The 21,740-nt window shown below is 43.0% G+C and overlaps 1 protein-coding gene across 2 annotated transcripts in view; it reads right to left on the bottom strand.

The window, feature by feature from the left end:
* gpr153 (G protein-coupled receptor 153) overlaps nt 1-21,740 on the bottom strand; it is a 149,159-nt gene that overhangs the window by 9,571 nt on the left and 117,848 nt on the right. For both annotated transcript variants that reach the window (XM_077224578.1, XM_077224577.1), the window contains exons 3-4: nt 18,069-18,501; nt 14,500-14,689 (exon numbers count right to left, since the gene is read on the bottom strand). In XM_077224578.1, the coding sequence (XP_077080693.1) occupies nt 14,500-14,689; nt 18,069-18,501 (623 nt within the window). The remainder of the gene's footprint in view (nt 1-14,499; nt 14,690-18,068; nt 18,502-21,740) is intronic.

The raw sequence follows: 21,740 nt of genomic DNA, 5'->3' as shown, positions 1-21,740 counted from the left end.
GCTGCAGATTTGTCTCTCGGTGCCACCAAGGAGACGGCCAAGTCAGTGGGCCGTTCTATGGCAGCCCTGGTGGCCACTCTCAGGAATGAAGGAGAGAGACAAAAACATTCCTTCTGGACACCCCGCTTTCCCCTGCGTGCCGCTTCGGTGACTCAGTAAACAGAGGTTCCAAGAAGAAAAAAAGCAGGCGGCGGCGTTCCAGAAATTCCTGCCACTCCGCACTCATGTCTCAGGGGCTGCTAGGCAGGAGCAGCCCCGGCCGTCGACTAGCTCCTCACACTGGGTGCAGCGAAAGCAGAGAGTTGCGTCTCGCGCTCCACCACAAAAAAAATGGGATGCGGTGTGGCGCTCTCAGGCGAAGTCTTCTAAGGGCAAGATGGATCCATTATTGTTTCTAAGAGGGCTTCGTCTAAAAAGAAGTCCTGACGCCACCGTTCTGCCAGCCCTGCCTTTATGCTGTTGCGTAGACGGTCCCAGCGAGCATTTTCCCAAGGGGTGCTCGCTCCCCCCGAGGAGGGGCCTAGAGCAGTCAGACCAGTTGTTCCCTGACAGTGCGCCTTTACAGGGTACTGTGTCTGCTGCTTAAAATACTCCAGAGGCCAGTCTCGAGAGACTGGTAACCTTAGTAGATTTTCTGGCAGAGTGGAATAGTCTTCCAAATATATCTCAGTGGGTCCTGCAGACAATCGAAAATGGTTACGCTATTCAGTTCAGGTCTCGTCCACCATGATTCAGAGGGGTCCTGCTCCAGTGGTGGGGCCCGAGCAGGCTCTGGTAATGGAACAAGATGCTCTTCTGCTCTTCTGCAAAAGGAGGCTATAGAACGGGTTCCTCCTCCCAGCAGGGAGTCAGGTTATTACAGCTGGTACTTCATTGTCCCAAAAAAGGATGGGGGGTTGCTTCCAATTTTAGATTGCACCTGTTAAATCGCTTAGCAGAGAAGCTCAAATTCAAGAGGCTCACTCTCAAGCAGATTATGTCACAAATCAGATCCGAGGACTTGTTTGTCATGCTAGATCTAATGGATGTGTACTTCCATGTATCCATCCTTCCACAAAACAGGAAGTTCCTGAGGTTCGCTTTCGGGGGCAAAATGTACCAATATCGTGTTCATCCGTTCGGCCTAGCTTTATCACCCCGCACATTCACGAAATGTATGGATGCAGCTCTGGTTCCGTTGCGACTCCAGGGCATCCGCATTCTGAATTATATCGACGATTGGTTGATTCTAGCTCAATCGGAGCATCAGGTGGTTTGGCATCAAGATGACGTTATCTAAATCAGGGGGAAGACATCCTGTCGAGGCAAGGGCCGAGGCCCGGGCAACTGTGGAAGAATTTCAGTCGTGCCGAGGTAGACCTGTTCGCTTCCAAGGAGACATCACATTGTCCACTGTGGTTCTCTCTCAGCCATCCAGCCCCTCTGGGGTTGGACGCTATGGTGCAGGCGTGGCCGAGGTCACGTCTGTATGCATTTCCCCCGATTGCTCTGCTCCCAGGTGTTCTGGAAAGGATTTGTCCAGGATGGGGTCAGTCTACTGTTGGTAGCCCCGTTCTGGCCGGCCCGAGTATGGTTTGTGGACCTAGTGTCTCTCCTCGACGGCTCTCCTCTGGAGATTCTGATCCGGAGGGACCTACTCTCTCAGGCGAGTGGGACGATCCTTCACCCCCACCCAGAAATGTAGAAACTGTGGACTTGGCCTCTGAAGGGGCCCACCTCATAAATTCAGGTCTCTCAAACGAGGTTGATGAGACCATCCTCCACTCCAGAGCTCCATCCACGAGGAAGTTATATGCCTTGAAGTGGAGGTTATTCACTTCATGGTGTGGAGAACATTAGTTGGACCCGGTTAACTGCCCGGTGGGTGCAGTACTGGAGTTCCTGCAGGTGTATTTCTCTGCAGGTTTATCCCCTTCAACACTGAAGGTGTACGTGGCGGCACTGGCTGCTTACCACCTCCCTTTGAGTGGAGTTTCTCTGGGTAGACCCATTGATAACACGTTTCCTTCGTGGCACTTTGAGGCTGAGGACAGAAGTCCGCACGAGGGTGCCAACATGGGACTTGGCTGTTGTATTAGAAGGCCTCTCCCTAGCTCCATTCGAGCCCAATGAAGTTTCTGAAAAATTAATTACTATAAAAACTATCTTTCTTCTTGCTATTTCGTCTCTCAAAATAATAGGAGACATTCAAGCACTCTCGGAATTCTTGCCTGGCATGGTAAAGGCCTTCCTCCATCCTAGGCCAGGCTATGTTCCTAAGGTCCCTACTAATATTGTTAGACCAATAGTACTGCAGGCTTTCTGTTCTCCTCCTTTCCTGATGTCAGACCAAGAGAAACTAAATCTGCTCTGCCTGGTGAGGGCCCTAGATGCTTATGTTCACAGAGCTGCCCTGTGGAGGAAATCTGAAAAGCTGTTTGTTTGTTTTGGGTCACCCAGGTCCTGCATCTAAGCAGAAGATGAGCAGCAAGTGGGTGGTTGAGGCCATCTCACTTGCTTACAAGTCGGCTGGTCAGCCTTCACCTTTGGCTGTACGAGCTCACTCGACTAGGAGTATGGTTGCTTCTAAAACTTTATTGTCAGGAGTTTCCCTACATGATGTTTGTGATGCAGGCTGGTCCTCACCGCACACATTCGTTAGGTTCTATGATCTTGACTTCAGTTCCACTCCAGGGGCACAGGTGCTTTCGTCCTCTGTGCGCTTTGACTTCACATGGATGGACATTTGCTCTTATGGTGACGTGGGTATTAGCATTCCCACAGCGTTTCGACGCAGCTCGAGTTCCCTTGAAAGGGAACGTCTCAGTTACGTATGTAACCCTAGTTCCCTGAAGAGGGAATGAGACGCTGCGTCGCCCTGCCATACTCCCGGCATGCCCGTGATCGACATACTTCAGCCTATCAGAAGCTAGGACTGTTGTGATTCAGGGGTGCTTTATAGTTTCCTGGTTGATCACGTCACCTGCCTATGACGTTCCGTCTCGCCATTGGACTGATTCCATACGTACTTCATGACGCAATCACGCAGGGGCGTTTCAGCAGCGTTTCGACGCAGAGTCTCGTTCCCTCTTCAGGGAACTAGGGTTACATACGTAACCGAGACGTTCTCATCTAGCCAAGTCAGAAGAGTGACAAGTAAAGAAAAACATTTGTTTAAACCCAGACAAGCTAGAATGTAAACAAGATTATTGGCTGATTTTAAGTCAGGCAAAATATTCTTAGCATGAATACAAAGATTTTATATTAGATCTTATATTAAATCCATAACTGTTCGTAGACGGGTCTTCAACAGAAAAAGGTGAAAGGTGTGACATCATCACTCAACATACAAAACACAACAATGAAAAAAGATTAAAATCGATTAAAAAAGATAAAAGATAAGCTCTGAACATTACAAAACAAACCAAAAGAAATGCACTATGATGCACTATGCACTATGTACACTATCTACTTAAGCACTATGTACTCAACCGTGTAGTGAATGAATTTTGTATGGTTATTTGGTTTCACTTTATTTTGATGGTCACTTTAACACATTCTGTTGTCTGTAAGTAACATTGCACCTTCATGTCTACTAACTCGCCTTAGAGTATTAGTAGAGTATTAGTAGACTGGTAGGGTTAGGGTTAGAATAAGTTGACATGTAGTTGCAAAGTTACTTATACTCAGTAGAGAGTCTGTTGGAGGACCATCACAATAAAGAGTTTGCAGATATGAAGCAGATAGTCCACTAATACTCTAATGAGAGTTAGTTGACATGTAATTGCAAAGTTACTTATAGTTAATAGAATGTTCAAAAGGGACCATCAAAATAAAGTGTTACCAATTATTTTGTCATTCAACATCGAAGTCTGATAGCACCTCCCCCTCTGCTATGTAATTAAAGCTGCAACATTTAAGTGCATGAAGTGTTCAACATTCCACACTTAGTTTTTTCGGTTAATTAAGTGCATCATCTGGGAATTTAAAGTTTACTTTTTCTAGTTGGAATTTTCAATCTGAACACACTATTCACACACTATATATATATATATATATATATATATATATATATATATATATATATATATATATATATATATATAGTGTTATATATATATAGTGTTCTTGCTCTTCTCTAAATTTCCCTTTATTTTTCCCCTTTTTGTGCTCCATTGCAATTCCCATTCGAAGCGTAACACATCACTGAGCCTTGGACTGACGCAATGGGGAATGCCATCAGCGTAACCGGTGTCTGAAACACGTATGAACACACGCCAATTTTTCATTGGCTGATGACAGTCTGTGACATCATTAGTGGAGCGCCCGGAAGTATAAGAGACACACATCATCAGTTTTTTTTGTCTTCAGGATTTTGTGTGAATAGTATGTGATTATGCAGATTATGGAATATACTAGCAAACATTTAAGGAAGTGTGGCTCAAGCCCCGCTGTAGCCGAGGCACAATGGTGGCTCAAGTTGTGGAGATCGCAGGTTGAGCTCGCAGAGGAATTCAAGAAATGCAGGTAATTGATCTCAGTTGCGGGCTTGTGCAATCATTTGGATCAGGATGTGCTGTCTTTAGTGTCATTTGTTCCAGCAGATAGCATTTTGCCGGCACCATCCAGCCAGGAGGAGCCGGATGTAGTTGAAGAGGGCGGAGATAGCATTTGTACCAAGTGTGCCACACACATCCTGAAAAGTGAAGCCAAAACATTTGGTGAAGTGCAGCAGTATAGGCCATAAACCTCGCCTTTCCCTGTTACCAAATGGGATGTGAGCCAAACTAAAAAATCCAATTCCATTTCAATTATTTTTTTTTTCCAATGATGGTTTCTGCTATTTTTTTGACTAGTTCTTATCAAGCTGAACTATGTTGAAGTGTTTGTTTTTCTATTAAGTTATGTTTAGTTATTTCATGCTATGTAAACGGAGTGTAACGTCATGATTGACAGCTATGCTTGCGATTGAGTCTATGGCAGCAGGAGTATGGGTAGGACCTTGATACCGCTGCTAGACCTCAAGAACACTACTGCATAGACTCTGGCTCCAAATGACATAATCGACAATAACCGTTTCTGGGATATTTTGAATTTCATTTTTTTATAGTGGAAGTGGAAACATTGTTCAAATTTTTTTACAATCTATGGTCTGTACTGAATCCTCTCAGCCTGCCAGCCCCGCATATTGGGAATTGTTGGATGTTATGCCCCACGCCATTGCTAGATTGTCCAAAATCGTCCTTTCCCCATGAGCCTTCCGTTTCTTTCCGATCTCCACCTGGACGTGGAGAAGTCATGAAAGAAACCACATTCCACACAGTCTCCTTTATCAGTTTCATCATTTGAATCATGCGAATGTGCAGGGATTGAGCGAGCATGGTGTTTGAGGATGACACCTGTTGAAGAGATGCTTGCGAGCATTGAAGACTCCTGCCCTCTTTGAATGTTCCTGCCCTGCCATCTAGCACCATATCTACACCGGAAGTGAGCGGAGCGATGTGACGAGACAAAAGACAATATAACTCATCATAATCAGTGATGTGGTCTACACTGGATATGGCACTGTGCGACGTGAAGAATCCCTGACAGTAAACATATGTCTCGTTCTTTTTATGACATACTCCAAGCACTTGCAATACTTCTTATAGGAAGGAGAAATGGATTTGCAACTGCCACTTTGTCTTGTCCAATGTAGACAGCTTCTAGCTGTTGTGGCAACTACGCAACTACGCGTCAACGGTTGTGTCCGGTGAAGACACGGTGTAAGCCGCTAAAGAGCCACCTCACGCTTGAATGGCTAAGTAAGTAGAGCTGGAGCTCCCCTGCGGGTCCCTGAGAGGGCGGAGTTTGACTGCAGGAGTTTTAGGCAACTATATTTGCCATTCTTGTTGTTCAACCTTTCACATGAAATCTAAAGTGTTGCATCCCTCTTGGAAGTAGTGGTACCATCCAGGTTGTAGTTTGAATATTTTCCCTTCGACGAATACTCCCTGAAAGGCTGTGGCAAGCGAATGAGGCGGTCATAGCTAAGCCGTTCATTCCTTAGAGCTCTGTTCTTGAGGCTAAAAATGGCCTGCAAGGGAGGGAAAAAGGTTGTAAAGGCCAGGACTTCCCTTGCTATGAGAACATTGAAGCCAGCATATTTTATTGGGAGAGATTGACTTAGGGAGTGCTTCCATGTGTGTCTTTGAAGGGTTGTGCCCTGGGTTGACGATCTGACTCTTGTTGAGATCTGTTGAGTCAACTTATGCCATGCCCACTATGGTTGTACATATCACCTAGAGAGGCAGGCATTCCCTCAGCAAGGCAGAGTGTGTATTTGCTAGTGGTCGACCGATATGGGTTTTTTGATGGCCGATGCCGATGCCGATATCTTAGAGAGCAGGGTGGCCGATGCCCGATATAAAGCCGATATTTTTATATTTATATATCAAACATATATATATATATATATACACACACTCACACACACACATATAATATATACACACACACTTTATATTTATATAAATCAATATTTAATAAATTAGATAAATTTAAAAAATATTTAAAATAAACATGCTTAGGCCCTATACTTTAGATGGCAACTTCTTGAATCTGCAATCCTATTACAGTATTTTTCACAAATAAAGTAATTGTTTAAAAATATATTAATATGTGAATAAAAAGGAAGTAAACACTGTAACCGGGCACTCAGTAATCTGGTAATTTCATGCGCACTGATAATCATATTGACTTTTGACAAGGCAACGCTAATTTTACATACAGCACACAGTGAAAATGACATGAATATGACACAGTGGGCAACTGGAGCACAACATATTTTAAAATGAAGGATTTAAAGTTTTTCGATCGCGTCTCTGTCGCCCTCTTCCAGGCACTCAGCTAATGACGTCACGGACTGTCAATCCAAGTCGCAGTCTCTTATTCCCCTTCTCAGGGAACCATGGGTACAGTTGTGACCTGAGACATTTTAGTGAATTAACCATTAACATAAGTGAATTTCAGCTCCGGAGGCATCTTAAAGCTCAGCGATTGTACAGACTGTAAAGACAGTAACTATGGCATTGATTTTACCATATCAATTCGAACGCTAGTCCGATGATGAAACATTGGAAGAAGTAGTTATTCAACCCAAACCTCCATCACAAGGATGACTTGAGCAGGACGTTTCTCAGTGATGCGCTATTCAGTTTGACGTACATTCTGAGATGTTGCAACTGTAATTCCTCACCATCAGTGTTAACAAGTGTATATCCTTCAACAAACCCATGTTTACATTTCTAATTGTTTTGTGGGAATTGTGGGAATTTATTGTACATTATCACATGTGGGAACTGCATCATTAACTGTATCAATAACAGCACATAGCCACATACGTTATAAGAGTTCTAATGTGAATGACTGATGTAACATTAAAGTTTGTAAAACAAATCTTGCTCCATCCTTTATCATTACTCAAAGTAGTAAGAACAACAGACAATCTGCATTAATGGACACACTTTTAGGTAATAATATAAACAATATAAAACACAAAACTATGTATTTTGAACACCTGGCAGAAAATATTTCCATCAATAATTTTTCTTACAGTCTGTGATTCAGAGGAGCTAGTTGGTCCAAATAAAATGGGTACTGTCCCATCTTTAATGGATAAGCATTTTGTAAAACCTATTTAGACCTCACAAAGATTTGAGAAGCAATCGTCAAAATGTTATACTGCTTTCAATATCGCCGTGGTAATTTTAATCATGGCCTTTGGAAGTGTTTACAAAGAGAATTTTCTTTTGCAGAGTAGAAAACAGTTTCTTCTCAACATGTACACAACACCAGATATAGTGTTTGAGGGCCGGTCAAAGAAGACGTTGTTTGCGGGCCATAGGCAGGCATTATGCAAATGTATTACCCTAGATAATACAAAAAGTGGGATTCGAATTACTGACGACTCGTTTAGGCGGTTCAAAGTCAATTTTATTTTTTTGAGAGACAATGACTTTCTTCATCGTGCACTTTCGGCTTCACAACTTTCAAGCTCCCTATCAGTCGCTCACGTTTGACGTAACGTGCGTGAATCGCGTCACGCGCCCCACCCCGCAGCGCGGGTATAAACAGGAAGCGGGCGCACGCACTCATTGCCTTTCACTTCGGAGTCGAGCTTCTGTTTGACTTCAGAGTTTTGCAAGACTGCTGTAACGTTGAAGACTCTTCAAGACTCTTGTTCCAGTGTTGATGTGGTGGCACGATCAGTGGTGGCGGCGAAATTGCTCACAAATTGCTGTTTTCACAGCATTGCAAATTGTGTGTGTGTGTCGGCCTCGGTGGGCGTTTCCATCCTGAGTGTATACCTCGTTACACCGCGGCTACCCCTGGGTGCTTCAGCACTGAAAGAGTTTTTCTGTTTTTTGTTTCAATAAAAGAGCAACACAAGCGTGAGCCTGCGTCCTTTTCAGGATGACATTTCGCTTGTGCGTTTCTGGATGCGGTCGATCCCTGGCGCCAGCAGATGGCCACAATAGATGCCTCTCGTGTTTGGGCATTCAGCACGCTGAGGCAGCTTTTGTGAATCATTCATGTTCCCATTGCGGGAATATGACTATGGCAGCACATAGATCGAGACTCACTTACCTCAGGGGAGGTGCAGTCCCCTCCCCTATGCCCTGATCTAGTGTCTATTCTGGACCTCAAAAAAGACCTACTTCTGTGCATGGCCAGGGTGATCTGAGGATCACCGTGAGGGCTTCCCCGCAGAGGCAATCTCCGTGGGCCCCTCACAACTCACAAGCGCTGCCACCATTGGAGCCTTCAAAGGAGCGTTCTGGTTCTTCTCATGGATGACCAGTCGTGTCCTTCAGAGCTCCACCTGATGATCAGATGTCGGTCGCAGCATCGGAGGGGGAGCTTCAGTCCTTTGGAGATGAGGACTTGGCTGCGTTGCCCCCTTCGGGGAGTGTAGCGTTGCCCGAGTCCGATCCAGAATGGGCCAAAGAATGCTTTCCTATGCTTTCCCGGGACGCCGAGAAGTTCGGGCTTGCATGGAACCCTCCACCACGTCCCGAACCTTCCCGGTTGGACGATTGGTTTCTCGGGGCGGGCCGTGCTAATTCTCAGTGCGCCGCCCTGGTACCTTTCTTTCCGGAGGTGCATGAGGAGCTTACCTGGACGTGGCAACACCGTATATTGCCAGAAGCCGTCCTAGTGGCTCCTCCCCCCTCACCACCCTCGACGGCGGGGCAGCTAAGGGGTATGTGGATATCCTGCCAGTGGAGCGTGCCGTTGCAATGCAGCTGTGTCTGGCATCCGCTTCCTCTTGGCAGGGTAATCCACGCCTCCCGTCCAAGGCTTGTAAGTTTTCGACCGGTCTTTTGGCGAAGGCTTTTTAAGCCTGTGGACAGGCTGCTTCCGCCCTCCATGCCATGGTGCACTTGCATGGTCCACTCTGCCCTTCGATGGAAGCAGGTACGTGTTGCACCACACACTCAGACCCCACTCCGGGCCGCTATGCCGTCCGAGTTGGGTCCCTGCATTCCGCCGCACTGCCCCACCTAGGGCACGTCTGTGGTGCCATTGGTCCCGCTAGCACTGTGTCTGGGAGCCTCGCTGGCTCATCCGTACTATCAGATTCGGCTATGCGATTCAGTTCAGTCCTGTGCTCAGGACTGAACTCAATCGCATAGCCGAGTCTGATAGTACGGATGAGCCAGCGAGGCTCCCAGACACCGTGCAAGCGGGACCAATAGCACCACAGACGTGGCCTAGGTGGGGCAGCGCGGCGGAATGTGCTCAGAGCAGAGATCGCAGTCCTACTGGCGAAGGACGCGCAAGTAGGACTTCTACAGCCTGTACGCATTTTCAAATGCATCCGTCCCCAAGATTGGTTTGCAGCGATCGACCTGTAGGATGCGTACTTTCATGTCTCGATTCTCCCTCGACACAGACTGTTTCTTCGCTTTGCATTCGAGGGACGGGCAAATCAGTACAAAGTCTTACCCTTCGGGCTGGCCCTGTCGCCCCGTGTCTTCGCGAAAGTCGCGGAGGCGGCCATTGCTCCCGTGTGCGAGCGTGGTGTTCACATTCTCAACTACCTCAACGACTGGCTCATTCTGGCCCAGTCGAGAGAGAAGTTGATCGAATACAGGGACAAGGTGCTCAGTCACCTCAGCCACCTAGGGATTTGGGTCAATTGGGAAAAAAGCAAACGCACCCCCGGACAGAGGATCTCTTTACTCAGTATGGAGTTGGACTCGATCAACATGACAGTGTGCGTCACTGTGGCCCGCGTCCAGTCAGTGTTGAACTGTGTCAGCACGCTCACATGCAGAACAGCGGCACCATTGAAACTGTTTCAGAGGCTCCTGCATATGGCATCTGCATCTGCGGTAACGCCGCTGTGATTGCTTCATATGAGGCCTCTCCAACACTGGCTCCACGTTCAAGTCCCGAGATGGGCGTGGCAGAGCGGCTCGTGCCGGGTCCAAGTAACCCCGCACTGTCGCCAAACTCTCAGCATGTGTCACCAAACTCTCAGCACCCTTCGTTCCTGTGGGCAGGTGTTCCCCTAGAACAAGTGTCCAGGCACTCTGTGGTCTCCACGGATGCCTCTGCCACGGGCTGGGGGGCCACGTACAAGGGGCATGCAGGTTCAGGTCTACAGTGGTGTGAAAAAGTGTTTGCCCCCTTCCTCATTTCCTGTTCCTTTGCATGTTTGGCACACTTAAGTGTTTCGGAACATCAAACCAATTTAAACAATAGTCAAGGACAACACAAGTAAACACAAAATGCAATTTGTAAATGAAGGTGTTTATTTTTAAAGGTGAAAAAAAAATCCAAACCATCATGGCCCTGTGTGAAAAAGTCATTGCCCCCTAAACCTAATAACTGGTTGGGCCACCCTTAGCAGCAACAACTGCAACCAAGCGTTTGCGATAACGTGCAATGAGGCTTTTACAGCGTCCTGGAGGAATTTTGGCCCACTCATCTTTGCAGAATTGTCCTAATTCAGTTACATTAGAGGGTTTTCGAGCATGAACGGCCTTTTTAAGGTCATACCACAACATCTCAATAGGATTCAAGTCAGGACTTTGGCGAGGCCAATCCAAAGTCTTCATTTTGTTTTTCTTCAGCCATTCGGTGGTGGACTTGCTGGTGTGTTTAGGATCATTGTCCTGCTGCAGAACCCAAGTTCGTTTCAGCTTGAGTACACGAACAGATGGTCGGACATTCTCCTTCAGGATCTCTTGGTAGACAGCAGAATTCATAGTTCCTTTTATCACGGCAAGTCTTCCAGGTCCTGAAGCAGCAAAACAGCCCCATCCATCACACTACCACCACCATATTTTACTGTTGGTATAATGTTCTTTTTATGAAATGCAGTGTTCCTTCTACGCCAGATATACTTGGACACACACCTTCCAAAGAGTTCCACTTTTGTCTCATCGCTCCACAGAATGTTGTCCCAAAAGTCTTGGGGATCATCAAGATGTGTTGTGGAGAAATTGAGACGAGCTTTGATGTTCTTTTTGCTCAGCAGTGGTTTTCTCCTTGTAACTCTGCCATGCAGGCCATTTTTGCCCAGTCTTTTCCTGATGGTGGAGGCATGAACGCTGACCTTAACTGAGGCAAGTGAGGCTTGCAGTTCTTTGGACGTTGTTGTGGGGTCTTTTGTGACTTCTTGGATGAGTCGTCGCTGCGCTCTTGGGGTAATTTTGGGCAATTTAATTGTTTAAATTGGTTTGATGTTCCGAAACACTTAAGTGTGACAAACATGCAAAGGAACAGGAAATGAGGAAGGGGGCAAACACTTTTTCACACCACTGTATGGACGGGGCCTCAACTGCATTAGCAAATCAACTGCCTCAAGTTGTTAGCAGTACATCTTGCACTGGGCCGCTTCAAAACGCTGCTACTAGGCAAGCATTTTCTGGTCCGTATGGACAGCACTGCGACCGTTGTGTACATCAACCGTCAGGGTGGTCTACGCTCCGCCGCATGTCACAACTCGCCCGACATCTCCTCCTTTGGAGTCAGAAGCATCTGAGGTCGCGTCGTGCCATTTATATTCCGGGGCTGCTCAACCGTGCAGCCGACGAGCTCTCACAGCAGCAGATACTACTGGGAGAATGGCGACTCCATACCCAGGTGGTCCAGCTGATTTTCAGGTGCTTCAGGACCGCACAGGTAGATCTGTTTGCCGCCCCGGACACGTCTCACTGCCAGTTGTTTTATTCCCTGACTGAGGGGACCCTGGGCACGGATGCTCTGACACACAGCTGGCCCCCGGGTCTACGCAAGTACGCGTTTCCCCCAGTGAGCCATCTTACACAGAACTTGTGCAAGGTCAGGGAGGACGAAGAGCAGGTCTTGTTAGTTGCACCGTATAGGCCCATCTGGACCTGGTTCTCCCAAGGTCCTTTCGGGACCAGTTGGTGAACCTGCAAGCGCTGCCTTCGGATGAGGCAGACCCAGCCCTCGCTTTTCTCTGTCGCGTTCACGCTCTGTGCCTTTACGTGGACAGAACGGAAAGCCTCAGGACCTCAGATCAGCTCTTTGTCTGTTACAGAGGCCAGCAGAAGGGAAAGGCTGTCTCCAAGCAGAGGATAGCCCACTGGATAGTGGATGCCATCGCCTTGGCCGAAGCCCAAGATGTGCTTTGCCCGCCCGGATTGAGAGCCCACTCCACTAGGAGTGTCGCTTCTTCTTGGGCACTGGCACACGGCACCTCGCTGACAGATATCTGTAGAGCTGTTGGCTGGGTGACACTTAACACGTTCGCTAGGTTTTATAGCCTATGTGTTGAGCCGGTTTCTTCCTGTGCACTCGCTTCAACCAGTCGGTAATACCGAAGTTCCCGATCGAGTGTTGGCTTGCTGCGCCACTCCCCTCCACATGTAGCAGATACGTGTGCTTTTTTGCTCCAGTCGAGTTCCCCACTCAGGCGAACCCTGTGGAGTCCCTCCGCACCCCTTCGGCAGTCGGACATTGCGGAGTGTCCGATGCCAGGCCTATTGCTCGTATGCTTGTGTAACTTGTGCTAGGCTGGGTTCCATATGTGGTGATCCCTGCGGCGATCCTATATGTGTATTCTTCTGAAGCGTCCCTCTACCCAAGAAAGGCAAGCTTTCCCAAAGAGTACTACTGTGTGGGGTATAACGGAATAGCAGTTGAACTCCCTCTACGCAGGCCTTCCGCCCCAGCCAGTTGGGGGCCTGAGAGTCTTGCGCAGGGCACTGGATGTGGCAGCAACCGTGGCATTTTCCATAGGGATCCCAAGTACGTCGTCCCGTGGACGTTACCTCGAACGTGAGCCACTGATAGAGAACGTCTCGGTTACTAATGTAACCCCCGTTCCCTGAAGGAGGGAACGGGAGACGTAACGTCCCGTCACCACGGTTGCTGACCATCACTGTACAGCCGGCTCGTCAGCTAAAAACAATGAGTGCGTGTGGCCGCTTCCTGTTTATACCCATGCTGCGGGGCGCGTGACGCGATTCACTCATGCCAACGTTCATTGGCTTGTTCTGTAGATACTCGAAGATGATAAGGTTCCCTGAAGTGATCCCAATTATGTCGTCACATTGACGTTACGTCTCCCGTTCCCTCCTTCAGGGAACGAGGGTTACATTAGTACCCGAGACTATCTTTTACATCCAGATACAGCTATATTACACATTACATGAAAGGTAATATTCGAAAAAGCATAAATAGGGGCGCTTTAAAATGTTTAGATATAACAGCCTACAGCAAACTTACTGGAGCATTTGCCTGGGACATAAATTAGAGTGAAGGAACTTTGCAACAAAACTTCTACAGTTGCAGTTCTACAAAGGCATCTCTTAACAGGTATTCCAGTTATAGATTTATTTTTAAGTTAATGTTAGCTAAAGCATACTAATGAGAGATTAAAACAATAATCTAAAATAACAGCCATCCATCTCACAATGTAGGTCACATGATAAATCCAATGACTGTAATCATCATTGTAGTAGAATATATTTTTCCAAACATGGCAGTAATGAATGTAAAATTAATTAATCAATTAATAAGTTAATTGATAATTAATTCGAAAGACAAAAAAATAATAAAAACGTACAAAACTATCTTTACTTCCTTTCTCCACCCCCACTCTAACATCAGAGGCTGTGTTTGAATACCACTGAATAATTACAATTATACTACACATTCTACTTTAAAGCAATTTTGCATTCCTTCCTTCAATTTTCACCTGATTTATTCAAGCATAGCTCATTTGCTTTTTTCCCCACAATCCAACGCACCTTGTCTGTAATTTTTTCGTTTTAGCATTTAAAGAATCCAAGAGTAAAGTTATGTGACAAGTACTGTATGTACTTCTAGAATTTACAAGTATTTATTGTTGCATAGTACTGTGTATTGTCTTGTCTCTGTTTCTATTTTTAAAAAAAAACTGGTATAGTATAATGAAAGAAGTAAAATATTATATTATTTTGAATACGGCATTGTTTTCTCCTTGGAAAATGCTAAAAGAAGCTCAGTGGTCCTTACCTTCATCCACTTCATCGTTGGACATGATGGCAACACATTTCTCCCAGACCATCTTGACGTCTGCCCTGTAGCGGTCACAAGCCCACAGGAACATGGGAAGGAGAATTGATTGTGCTATGGAGCACCAGAGCACACATAGGACCATCCAGTTGTAAGAGCGGTCAAATTTCAGGCTGGCAAAGCTCACCACCTACAATGAAGCACTGCAATTATGTATATGGTAAAAAGCAAAGAAAAATGGCTTACAGACACATACAGTTCACCTTATGCATCATTTAACTGTGGCAGTGATAAACATCACAGTCCCACTTTATATTAGGTGTCTTTAACTACTATGTACAAACAATAGACTGTAAAAAAAATATGGACGTAGTGTCCGTGACATCACTCGTAGGTATCTGCAGAGATTGTTTTCAACTAGCCTCTCCCCTGTGAAGGCCTCATCGGCATGACAGCCATCGGCACTGATCCTCAACAAACCCGTCTCCATACCAGCATGACTCCCATCTTCAATCAGATGTAACTGGATAATATTCTGATTGTTCCAAACCAATCTGACTTCTGACCTATAATGCTGCCTGAATCATAATCATACACTGTTCGTTCATTGGCCAGAGGAAAACTGGCCCCCTGACTGAGCCTGGATTCTCCCAAGGTTTTTTTCTCCATTCTGCCACCTGATGGAGTTTTTGTTCTTTGCCATTGTCGCCTTTTTCCACCTTTGTTGCTATTGGCTTGGCTTGCTTAGTTGGGGACATTAAATTTAACATTTAATTTAATATTCAACAATAACATTGATCTGCCTGCATTGATACTATACAAGAACTGAACTGAGCTGGACGATGACATCACGGTTTACTCCAGAGCGAGTTTATATATATATATATATGTAAATGAACTAAATTAATAACTTTCTTTAAAAACAAAAATGAAACATCACTGAACTTCCTTAAGCTGGAGAGTGACGCTATTTTCTTCTGGAAACAAACTTTTTTGCAGTATTTTCCTGTTATCTCTGTAAAACTGCTTTGAAACAATCTGTATTGTAAAAAGCGCTATTATAAATAAATGTGACTTGACTTGACTGAAGAGCCTTTTTGAAGCCCAAAGTGGGCGGAAAGCACTCCAAAGCACCGCCCTCACAGTTGTCATGAAAGGCAAAATTAGCTATAGAGACCAAAACCACTTTTTGTACCAGGCTGGAGCCTGTCTCTAGCGGCCAGTCAATGAATTGTAGTTTAAGTCACTTCCATGTTGGATTCAATTAATTACAGATGTAATTAAATGCACGTATTTTTAAATACATTACAAGTACAATGTAAAGGTGAAGGTTGCCGCTTGGTACTTACATTTAAATGAATAATTTGATACAATGCACTTATTGTGTACATACATGTTTTTACATTGTACTTGTAATGTATTTAAAAAATACCTGCATTTAATTACATCTGTAATTCATTTCTGTTATCACAACTATAATTATACTGTTGACCCTTCCCTTACACCTTAACCCACCCTTAAACCTACTCATACTCACAAAACTGTTCCTAACATTACCTGTATCCCACATCAATAGCAGCAAAAGTGTTTTGCAAGACAACATGGACAGTTACATTTTAGGACTAGATGGTAATAACCCTTTCTATTATTGCACCTTCCTGAGATGGGTGGGGAACAAATATGGAGGTTATAAGGATAGAGGGAGAGAAGACCAGTTTAGACCAGTGCTTACTGTGAAATACTGTTGAGTATGTCTGCTCAAACATAGATGTTTATAATGTCCTAAACAATAATGTTTCATATAGTAAATGGTCACCGCAAGCGCTGTGAATTTGGGCCACTTATGTGCTTTTAAAAAGAAAAACGCACCAAACATTTCATGTTTTTATTCAAACTCACTTCATAATGTCAATCGAGTGTTTGAATGTATTGTCTGCCTCATTCTGTGATAAGAATCCACTTCAGATCCCAAATGGAATTAAACCATTTGGGATCTGAAGTGGATTCTTATCACAGACTGAGGCTGACAATATATTATTTTGAAGTATTCTATACCGTAATTAATGCTATGTCGATTAGCATTGCATTATAAATATTCTTTATTCTTATGAAAATACCCAAAATGGCTTGAAGAACACAGATAACCCATATATTGTCACCATCTTGCCAGCATATTGTGTTTAATGTTTAATTTATGTATATATATTTTTTTTTCTCAACTGAAGTGTTCCTTTCTAATTATTTAGTTACTGTATAGGCCCCTGCATTCATCCCATACAATAAAAAGGTTTCTGGAAAGTAAAATTATCATTATTATTTTTATTACTATATTTGTCGCAGTCATGTTCAGTTTGCTTCAGTTTTCCTGGACTTTCTGTTTGTTTCCATTCATCACATGTGTTCCTTTGTTCTAGTTTCCTGCCACTCACCAGTCATGGACACTAACACTAATCATCACAGCTGTTCGTCTTTTAGTTAATCATAACTGTGTATTTATGAAACACAGTTATGCTGCCTGTGTTCCTGCCTGTGTTCTGTTCAGTGTCCGGTATTGTTCGTGTTGTTAGTTTGCACGCTGTTTCGCATATTGGCTGTCTATTTGTATTTATCTGTTAAACCTTGTTTTATTCTATCTTCATCTTCATTGGATCTAAGCATTACAATTTTATAATATATTGTACCACACTTTTTATTCAGTACTAATAATAATTATAATCATTATTACAGGGACGTGCTTCAGACACCGTCTCACGCGGAAGCATTCCCATAGCATCAACGCCATGACGCAGTGTCGAAAATCCACTTTGAAGGGCAACCAATAGAAATTTTTATACCAAACACAAGCCTGTTGTGTTCAAAATAAATATTGTGATCTGAACAAAACAAACCATCAAAAAGTAAATCTAACTTATGCTCTTGATTTTAATTTGATGTACAAAATATGCCAATTTACAGATTCTATGTCTGCAAATGACCATTTAAAAACCTAATATGTGTATTTATGAAAAATATCCATAAAATGTATACATGTAGAATATGGGGGAGAGCTTTTCTCTTCTTCAAAAATAGGCTTTTATGACAGACCTTTTTTGTAGCTATGTGAAGCTGTGAGAACTGTTGAATGGTAACAACAGATTCCAAGGGAGTTTTGTAACTGACACATTTGAGGATTTGTTTGTCAATGGACCTCAAACAAGTCAATTTAGAGCAACTTGCAAATTAACCTATGCAAAGATAAAAACTCAAGTCACCTTCATTTAAATAGCGGTTTTAACAATATAGATTGTTTCAAAGCAGCTATACAGTGATAATAGGGAATTAAAGTAAAAGAGATTGTTTTGGCTTTACAGCAGGTCTAGAATAAAGTTATTGTCTAGCTAAAATTATTTTTGATTGATTCACTTCTATTGCAACGATCATTAGTTATAAACTTAGGGGACACTAACACGACACCGTTCTAACAGAAAACCCTTAATGCGATCCAAAATCGCACTCCACCAAAATCCATTAAATCTCCACTAAAGCCCTTCTTGAAAATCATGTTCTTTTAAATGAAAACAAACACTCACCAATATGGGGAATCCAGTTAGAAAATCGTATATGAAGACTATTCCACTGATCAGATAGGTGATCTGCAGCGATGTCTTAATGGGCTCTGAGCCATCAATGGATGAACGCCTTTTGCCCTGAGCATCCTCCACTACAATGGTGGGAACATTAAATTTGTTCTTATCCACGTGTTGGCCCATATGGATGGAAAAGGTGTGGAAGAGGGCAATTCCAATACAGATGACGCCCATCACCACACTCCCGCTGATCAGCAACAGGAAGCAGACGCCAAAGCCCAAGCCAATCTCAGTCACAATGAAGCGACAGTTGTCGTGGGTGTAAAAGCGTTCTGTGGTATCATGCCAGCCCACAGCGGGCAAGGTGGACAGAATGAATGACACCATCCAGATGCCCATGACGGTATGTACAGCCTGCTTTTTGGTGTTACTCAACCTGGTAGAAGATAAAGGAGATTAAAAGTCTTAATAAAAGGTTAATATATCTGCAAAAACAGAATCACACATATCTGAAGAAAATGTTTGTTTTTTGATGTTACTCAACCTGGTAGAGGATAAAGGAGATTAATGATTAAAAGTCTTAATGAAAGGTTAATATATCTGCAAAAACAGAATCACACATATCTGAGGAAAATTAATTTTTAATAATACTATAATGATATACTAGTTATATAAGTGGTTCATAAATCTAGATTGCATCATTGAGCTTAATAATTTCTAACTCTGTTTTTGCAACATCGCTATTAAAATGTGTGGTCTAGTTAATTTTACTGAGTATGGTTATAAACCAGCCCGGTTTAGTTGTAATAGTTGTAAATTAATTTATCATCAATTAGAATCCAAGTTCCGCCCTACTTTTTTTTAGTTTCACTTAGAAATATGTCACTTTACACTTTAGATAACAGCCCTGATTATAAATCACTCTCTCTATTTTTGTTTTAATTAAATAAGACTGAAATCTTTACTGAAAAGAAAATATGATTTAAAAGTTAAAAGTGGAGGACTAGTAAATTTTTCATAGTGTCCTGTCAGCAAAGAGGAATATCACTAAACAAATATGCCTTGTATAACACATAAAATAATACGTTTTATTATGATTATAAAATTTAGCCTATTTAAATATCTGTCGAGGCCAATAGCCTCGTATAGGCAATGCTTTGAGTTGTATCCCGAGTTCGAGTCCCAGCTCGGGGACCTTTCGTGATTAACCCTTAGGGGTCGACAAACGCGCCGGCACGTTTTGCTGGATTTTGCACAATAGACTTAAATCACTCCGTCATTTATGGTCTTACAGAAAAAAGAAATATGAAAAAAAGATTCTGTAAGATGTCTACTTTTGTATGTGTCCACTTACATATCTTACAAATTTTAAATCAATATATTGTTTGTGGGCAGGGTTAGGGCAGGATGATTGTCACATAGTTTTGAAGCAAAAATTCTAGGCTACGTGATACAATTTTCAAAAGTCTTGTGAACAAATAATCAATATGGGTTATATGGCTTTTTTCAGTGACTACAATTTTTCAAACCATGCATAAACATAATTTTCTCAAAACAACAAACATTTACCTAAATGCTGCTTTAATATTTTTGTATCAGAGTTTGTGCTGAATACAGTGTAATCTGACTTTAGCCATGAAAATGTTACAAGTAACAGAAATAAGCACAAATGTCAGAGCATGTCAGAACACCTGCAGGGCTCAGAAAACACCTAGGGGCCAAGCACCGAAGGTGCGAAGGCACCTATTGTATCTGCTCCGGTTCTTATTAGGGGCCAAGCTCCAAAGATGCGGAGGCACCTATTGTATCTGTTCCGGTTCTTATTATTTTTCTTAATATTTTTCCCATATTGACCAATTAAACCGTCGGCCAAATTTTAAATTTTGTACCAAAATGCTGTATTTTCTGAACGCATGAACGTATCGTTACAAAACTCGGTATGGGTCATCAGTACGATGCCCTGAAGGAGCCTGAGAAGTTTCGAACCAGCGCCACCTAGTGGTAAAATTATATTTTCAAATGTGTATAACTCTGGATGTTGACTGATTTTCACGGGTGTCATCATGTTGGGTTCATGAAACCTTGCCAAGTCCAACGATACCACCCATGCTAGATCTTGCCTTACAGTTAGTGTAGCGTTGTGATTTAGCACTTAAAAAAACATTTGCCAATATCTTCTAAACCATTAGACCGATCAAGATGAAACCAACGTCAGAAGTTAGAAAAACACAGGTCGTTGGCCATGTGCTAATGCCAAAATGTCAAAATATTAATAGTAAGTGGCATAAAAATGCAAACAAAGTCGTGTGTGGGTGTGGTTAATTTTTTATGTGTTTAAACATATAAATGTCTATAACTCCAAAACAAAATGAGATTTTTCACCAAATTTGACACATACATGTATGGGCTCACTCTGAGGACACATGAAAGAGATGGTGGGATTGTGCCACTTGTTGGTGCTATAATAGAACAAAATGTGAAATTGCCATTGAATTCAATACAGTTTTGTGATTAAAATGCTTACTTAACGAATGCATTGGTGTAACATTATGAAACTCAGTATGTGCCATCAGCAGGATGCCCTGAAGGTACTCAAAAGATTTTGAGACAGCGCCACCTTTTGGACAAAAGTTATGATTAAATTTACAAAAATGTTAATAACTTTTGAATAAATTTGCCTGTAATGACACTGGTCTTAGATTAGACTAGACTTAGGACTAGATTCCTTGGGTTATGCCGAAAACATAGATTTCCGATTTTCACCAAAATCGAATCGTATCATCACCAGACCATGCCGAGTAAAAGTTATGGCTTTCGAGATGAAACTTTGAGGCATGCTGCCAAAATGACTATTCAGGCTTTATCTCTGCAATACTTTGACATTTTGACACCAAACTTTGTATGTGTCATTGTCACCTCACTCTGAGCACAACACATTGGTCGAAAGTTATAATCCATTAAATCATATTTTTAGTTAATCTATATGATTTTTCATTTTGCCTAAATTCATCTTTGAATGTCTTTAATTGCTCCTTGCTGCAGTTGGTCTGACACTCCCAGCCATGTTGGCATGTCTTGTCGCCTTTTTTTTGGCGCTTGGCCCCGGTAATGGCTGTTTTTTATCATTTTAATTTTAATATTTGTAATTAAAACAGTAATACTAAAATGTAATAAATGTTAAATTATTTATACATATATATATATATATATATATATATACTATATTTGATTTGCTATTTGATTTGATTATATTTGATTTGCTCTCATTTCATTCATAGTGTTTACACTCATTCACAGGGGCATAACTTACAGCCCAGTGAATGAGTGTAAATATGAAGGCAGTGCAGCCACATTTGGGCACCCCTGGCAATGAAGCGACAATATAATATTACTATTAATATTATATAATACAATATTTCTAGTGCTGAGATTCTTTACATCAGTGAATAAATATATAGATTCGCGTGGAATGCTAATGCTGTCACAGTGTCTGGTTGTGTTTCCCTTGTATGTCACTAGAGGTCCTCGTTCATACGGTGTCCGTCACATTTGACTTCATTTCCCAGCTTCTGTCTGTCACGGAAACACACACAGGGGACAGAAGATCCAAAAGTAGTAGTCTTTAATGATAGGGTAATCCAACTCACAATCAGACCAGGCAGGGGTCAAATACCA

Source organism: Siphateles boraxobius, unplaced genomic scaffold, assembly GCF_051911475.1.
Source record: "Siphateles boraxobius isolate OS27281-9 unplaced genomic scaffold, OSU_SipBor_1 9, whole genome shotgun sequence".
NCBI classification, from domain to species: Eukaryota; Metazoa; Chordata; class Actinopteri; order Cypriniformes; family Leuciscidae; genus Siphateles; species Siphateles boraxobius.
The sequence above is the reverse complement of the archived record's forward strand: the minus strand, read 5'-3'. Positions and strand labels throughout refer to the sequence as shown.